Source organism: Centruroides sculpturatus, unplaced genomic scaffold, assembly GCF_000671375.1.
Source record: "Centruroides sculpturatus isolate CEXI.00-Female unplaced genomic scaffold, Cexi_2.0 scaffold24, whole genome shotgun sequence".
NCBI classification, from domain to species: domain Eukaryota; kingdom Metazoa; phylum Arthropoda; class Arachnida; order Scorpiones; family Buthidae; genus Centruroides; species Centruroides sculpturatus.
Window position 1 is genome coordinate 651,733 of NW_019384375.1, and position 7,045 is coordinate 658,777.

General features: G+C 29.4%; 1 protein-coding gene across 1 annotated transcript in view; it reads right to left on the minus strand.

Moving 5' to 3' along the window:
* LOC111616820 (Down syndrome cell adhesion molecule-like protein Dscam2) overlaps positions 1–6,687 on the minus strand; it is a 133,605-nt gene extending 126,918 nt beyond the window's left edge. The window contains exons 1-3 of the mRNA XM_023358180.1: positions 6,546–6,687; positions 6,142–6,456; positions 3,625–3,786 (exon numbers count right to left, since the gene is read on the minus strand). Coding sequence (XP_023213948.1) covers positions 3,625–3,786; positions 6,142–6,456; positions 6,546–6,603 — 535 coding nt within the window. The 5' untranslated portion in view covers positions 6,604–6,687. The remainder of the gene's footprint in view (positions 1–3,624; positions 3,787–6,141; positions 6,457–6,545) is intronic.
* Between the last annotated feature and the right edge of the window lie 358 nt (positions 6,688–7,045).

Below are 7,045 nucleotides of genomic sequence, written 5' to 3' on the forward strand. Positions count from 1 at the left end.
GTTAAAAATTGTATTTAGCAAATAAAAAATATTTTCATGATATTGTATTCAATATTTTACACTATATTACAATATACTTATATACAGTGACTAGTAATAAACTATACATTTGATATTATTGAATGTTTGTTCAATAAATGCTTCTTATATTTTTATATTTAAATGTATATATACATTCAAACAAGAAATTTTATTTATTTAATATAATATCTTTATATTATAATAAAAATTATTGTAATTATTCTTGAATGACTCATACATAGAAATGCTAATTAATAAAGATGTAATGCATTATCTAGAGGCTAATAAAAGTGTTTTTAATCCTAAATTAATTGTAATTAATGTAGGATTAAGAACACATTTATGTAATGATTAAATACATCAAACTGCAAAAAAAATTTCTTAGTGTCAAATTATTATTTAGAAATGACTGTTATTATTTACTCAATTTAAATTCATATTTTAAATTTAAGTATGTCTAGAATACTAAAAATTACGTTAAAAACGATTTTTTATTTCAAAAATCTAACTTTTAAGGATACATTGCAATATAAAGAAAGTTTTTATGCAATATAAATATTTGCTCTAAAGTAAAAAAAAATAATTAATTAAAAAGTTTGTAAACTTAATCAAGCATATTACTCTCTAAGCAGTTTAAGAAAAATTCAATACTTTTTTAATTCATCTTACTCAGTTTTATTCAGATAAAGAAAATGAATGGCTTATGCAATATTTCAAGAAAATTTAACATTTATTTCTTATTTAAATATTGAATACTTAACAGAGTCAATTCGCATCACATATGATGATGAAAGTTCCTTTATTCCAATATTTAATAGGATATTGTTCGATAAAGATTAATGACGTTACAGAAATCCTTTTAAAATTCTTCAATCATATCACGAAGAAATCAAGCTTTTGATGTAAGAGTACTTTGTAAAATGAATTACACGAAAGTTTATAGTGATTTTAATATAGTTTAAAAGAGAAAAATTCAAAAATACATATGAAAATAGAATATTTAAACAATTAAATGACTAAGAACATGATAAACACCGTCGAATATTTATTTTACTTTTAATACAAAGTTCATCTTTAAGAGTAATTTATTTCTTAGTATATTTTCAGTAACTAGTTAATGCACAGTCTAAACTCTAATTTCAGTTAATTAATGCACACAACAACAGTGATTAGCAAATTTTGTGGACAAATCGAATTTAAAGGCAACACTAATTTAAACTAATTATTTACATATGTACTTTTTATTTACGAAAATAAAAATTTACGTTAATTAGTAGCGAATGCATCAACGTTTCTACATAATATCCAACAATAATAATCGAAGTAATGGAAATTTATATAGAAATTATAAACATGTAAATAATTATTACAAAATATTTATTACTAATTCGATTTCTTGATTCAATTTATGTTTTTCTTTGTATAGAAAACATAAAGTCGATAATAAGTCACTTAATAAAAATATAAAGCACTATGTCCTCAAAATATATAAGTTTATAACGCTTATACCATCCTTCTTGCGTGTCGTAAGCAGCAACCTAAAAGGATATTCTCGAACCATATTTCACCTCCCTTCTATCTTTACTTCCTTCTTTTTTTATAGAAGAAAAAAGCCTTTATAGCTTTAGGCATCAAGTTATCCTCCACAATAGAGAATTGGATTAATGTGATTCGGCTATAGATAACATTCTTACGTTTTTAATTCCAACATCGATACTTTTCCAAGTTTATCATTCTAATCCAAGTTTGCTTCGAGTTCTTTTTCTCAAATCTTATATACGTTCCACATATTTTTCAATCAATTTTTTATGAAATTGCATAATAAAAGGTCAACATTTCTTGAATGTTTTTATCCATAATATCTACTAGTAAGATAGAAATTTAGAAAGATATTTCTAAATTAGAGTTGACTTTCTCCATACATCTTATTATATGAGAGTGTTGTTATTATTAATTTTTTAAAGTTAAATTCATTTGAATCTATCGATAAACCGAATTTTATTAAACACTTTTAATAATCCATAACATTATTAGTTTTAAATTAATATAAAATTCTTCAGAGATGTAAATAAAACTAAAGAACCTTTCATATTATTCTAAGGATTACATAAAACTCTCAGTGGGACTAATTTAATAGTTCATTTTACAAAAGAATTATTGACAAATATAATTTTAATCTAGTATTTTCCGCTTCCTATTTAAACGCTATACAACTAATCTTAAATAATACAGTATTATATAAAGATATTTAAAATTTTAATTAACTAACTAAAAGCGATTTTGTACCGAAAATATATTTTTAAATGTACAAACATTTGTACATTTTAAAAATTACATTATCCTTGTTAAATTTTTTTATTACTTTAAAGTTTAAATTTTTTAAATAACATTTTCAATTAATATTATACCAAATTGCATTAACATTTAAGAAAAATAAACAATTTTTAATTTTTTTTCAAATATTTGTTTTGAATTAAAATTCGAAGTAAAATTTTCTGTTTTTTTCCCCTCCTCTCTTTCCTTCTTTTTAATTTATCCAATTGCAAATATCATAAATGAGTTCTAAATCCTATAATTTTGTAGAAAAAATCAACTATTTGTAACAAAAATAAATAAATAATTACTGTCATATATTTAAGTAAAGTTTGAAGTACAGTACAATGACCTCAAAACGAACTAAGTAAAGCTCGTCTTAATCCCTTGAGTTGTGTTGAAGTGAAAGAGGGGATTACCCTTATTGATTAATTGTATAATTAAAAATTTTCCCTTATAAGATACGAAGAAAATGTCAGCACTGAATTTTTAAACCAATTTTATATATATATATATATGAATNAATTATTTTAAAAATCTTTTTCTGTAATTATTTTGTCAGATACATTTTAAAAATGCATTTAATTTTTTAAAAAAAATCGATGAATATTTTATGAAGAAAGATTTTTTGAAACAATGCAACGAATTAAGTATTAAGTCGCACTGAACGAATCATTTATTATAAATATTTGAATTTCTTTTATTTAGTTTCATTTATACTTGAAATTTATATCTAGTCTTAGTATAAACTCGGGAATTAGTTTGAAAGAAACAAATCGTATCTTGCGTTTATGAAGCTGAACCTAGAGACGTTTAATACATTTTGATGGAGTACAGCATCCAAAATCATAACTCCAAGTAACAATCACATATATATGTTGTTTGTACTCTAACAACTCGATAGGTTTTGGCTCACAGGGGATGCCCACCAATCACTCGAATAGAACTGAACGGACAATCAACCAGCTTTGTCGAAAACGAGAAAAATGTCCAATTCTATTTCCAGCTTCATTCCAGAACGGAAACCATTCAGTCAACTGGGAAGAGGTGGATGATGAATGTACTAATCTGTTGCTAGGTACATCACGTGATTCAGTCTGTTGTATTTTGTTGGATAGCTGCTTGCTCTTAATGGAGAAATGCACGCAAACCACTCGTTCACGCGAATCTCCTATAAGACTTTAACACATTTTCGAAACGTTTTCGAGATATGTGGCTTCATTTTTTCCCATTTCATTTCAGATATTTTTAGCGCTCTTTACTTAAGAAAAGTTTTCTTGAGGCACTTACCTGGATTAGATCGTGGCAAAATAACTAGACCGTCCTCACGTGTCCACGAAGACACGACCATGAACTCCTTTACGAATGCCGGAACTTGACATTTTAACACTGCCGTGTTGCCACGAATGACAAATTCGTCATATACATGGGCTTGATAATCTTGTAATACAACTGTTAAAAGAAAAACCAGGAAGAAAAGTTAAAATAGTAAGATATTGTAGTACTAGTAGTTTGAAAATGCATCGTTTGCAACACCACTGGCCATTTTTCTTTCCTGCACCACACAGATAATGTCAATCCATTATCGGTTAATGGGTTCTAGACTGCCTATTTGCAATTCGATTACGTGAAAACCGCGATAAACACTTTCAGTGCATCGAAGAAAAAGGCAAAGATAAAATGAGTCTGATTAAAACCGAGTTGGAGTGATGGGCAGAATTTTCTTTTTAGAATTCTTTTTAACTTTGAAATTTCTTTTTACCTTCCTCTAAATGCTGTTTTTGTGTTTCAACTAACTAAAGTTGCCTGTTATTTTCTTCTTTTTCTTATAAGTAATAGAGTTAGTGCAACCGTAACATCCAACCGCTATATTGAGAGCTGATTGTTGGAGGAAAACCAGAATGGACTAAAAGAGAAGACCTTATTAGAGGACCAAAACAGCGCGGGGTTACGGTGATTGCTTGCTGCAAAGGATAGAAAAAGAAATTGCCAGTTTAAGTCCAACCTTCGCAGTCCTGGGAGCTCAAGTCGAGTGGAACACTGATAAGAAATCCGTATTGACAAAGCCGTTTATAAGGGCAGGCCGAAACCTGGTCGATCCAGTTACATCAAACTCGTATTAGACGTACGTCTCTAGGGATTTCAATAGCCCCAATGGAATCTTTCAAAAGCAGACAACTGGCCGAATCCACTGTCTCTTGCAATCAATAAACAGTAGTCCTGATGCTACTAGTCTTCAATACCTGAAACGAATTTTGATGGGCTTAATCCTCTTTGAAAAACTATTACTCGCTTTGAATTACTGATCAGATTGGAACTATTGTTACAATGCCTTCTTTGAACATGTAGCGAATTAACTACTTTGGAAGCAAGGACTAATCAAAGGCTCTTCCTTCCTGATTTAAGAAGGAAATTGCACTAGACACTTCAATCTATATAGCTAGTGCAACGCACTACTTTGTGTAGCACACATCCAATCACGGTCAGGATGGACGTTCCCGTGGGAAGCCTGAGTACTACAAGTTCATCCTAAACTGCCATTAAAGGAAGGAAAAGCCGTGTGTGTTATACAGAATTGATTTCTCTGCACCACCTGCTCTATTACAACGTGCCTCTTCGATTACCACCACTATCCAACTGGTGGTTATGTATTCACTTTCATTCGCTCCTCAAGGTTTGAATAATGGGCTATTATGCTAGCTGTTCTAAAGATACCAACTTTGTTGTCATGGAAAACTTTGCAAAAATATTCTCGAATAATGGATTAAATGCATTAAATCTAAAAATAGGCCAGCTTTTTAAGTAAACCGCAAAATTTTTATCTTGTACCATCTTAGCATATTGAAAGTAGGAAAAAATAAATTGAGCCTTTTTAAATTTTTAAATAAATAAAATTAATTTCGTATTCTGTAAAAGTATGCAAATTTAATCAAGTTTATTTTAGAAATTACTTCGCATTTAAAATAGAAATAACTTTTTAAACTTCTTTAATACTAAATAAATATAGTAGTAAAGTTAATGTCTAATCTGATGCGATTAATTAACAGGATGTTTGAAAAGTAATCTATAAACGTATTTGAAATATACGTTAAAGATGGATTAATTAATAAACTAATCGATAACTTAACAATTGCAGTTTAACTCATCAATATATCAACTCAATAATCGGTTTCCGTTACATTAACCTATATTTTAATAACATTGGAAATATCCTTAATTAATATTAAAATCTCTTCCTTTTCGATAATCTGAAAATTGAAATGTCCTATAATTGATGTAGTTCGAAGTCATCGAAACATGCAAAACTGTTACTTTAAATTGGTTTTATCAATTTTTTGTATTAAATTATAAGTTATTGGACTCTTATTTTAGTGTCATGTGCAGTCTCATCTACTGGTTCTTGCGTGACAACCAAATACCCTCTGGGTTTCCGCCCAGTGGCCTGGTCTGGCGAAAATTAACTAAACGTAGGGCGTTGCCTATAAACTTGCTGCTCCGAACACGACTGTAGGATAAAGGTTCTTACACCCCCTCATAGAATGGGCAGACAAGACAACATCCTTTATTCATCAATAACTTACAGCGCTATCATTTCTATCTTGTTTATCTATGTGTTTTGAAAGTCCCATCATTTACCACGAAAGTAATTACTTTCTGTATATATTATAATGATTAATGGAAAATACATTATTATTTGAAAATAAGAAAAACTGCTTAATTTAATGCATAAGTAGAAATAAAAATTGTTTACTTAAAAATATCTATTTAATATATACGAAAAAATTTACTAAACTTTTTCATACTCACCTCCTCGCACTTGAACTTCCCTGCTCACAATTTTTCCAACAGAACTAGTTGCTAAACATTTATATACAGTATCGTGTACGTCTTGTCTATAATCCTCTGCTTGAAATGGTGGAAATACAAGCGATCCCTCGGGTTTAACATGTCTTAAACCAGGTAAGTCACTAATCAAAGTATCATCTCTTTTGATCCAAGTTACTGTTGGCATTGGGTTACCTTTCACTAAGCAACTTATAATTGTCCCCGTTGTATTAAGGAAAACCACTCTGTTAGGGGGTTCACGCACGAACTTTGGACCTTGATAACTATAACAAACATCTAGAGAAAAACGAAGTTGAAAAGTTTCCATAAAAGTGAATTTTAAATTTATGTCACTTGTTGCTATTATTAATTTAAAAACTACTTACCTAATTTATATACAGTTATGATGAGGTATAAAAGGATAGTTATGTTTAAAAGTGACATTTTGCTGTTGATTATTAATCGCTTTTTAAACGGAGGGACGAGAGCCAAGCCACTCACTCCGCATCAGCCCAACGCCGTCTGCTTACTGCTGAGGAGTTGGTTGGTTCACAAGATGCGCGCGCGCATTATCCCTCCCAATCTTTACTTCTCCTGCTTATCTTTAAACTTTACACCAAGTTTCATCTTCCGTTATCAGCAGTCCTAGTAAGGACCGCATATTGTCCATAAATACCCAGTTAGATGTTGCGCTAAGAAATCGCTTAAACTATCTTAGATAAGTAAATCGATCTGGGAATTCATAATTTCTGATAGGACATTGCCTTTGTTGTTATCGTTTTTTTCGTTTGTCACTTAAAACAATAGATAATACTCACTAAGAGAATATGTAAATCGTTCTTCTGAAAAAACACTAACTACTAACGGCTTGAAAATTTAAAAAAGT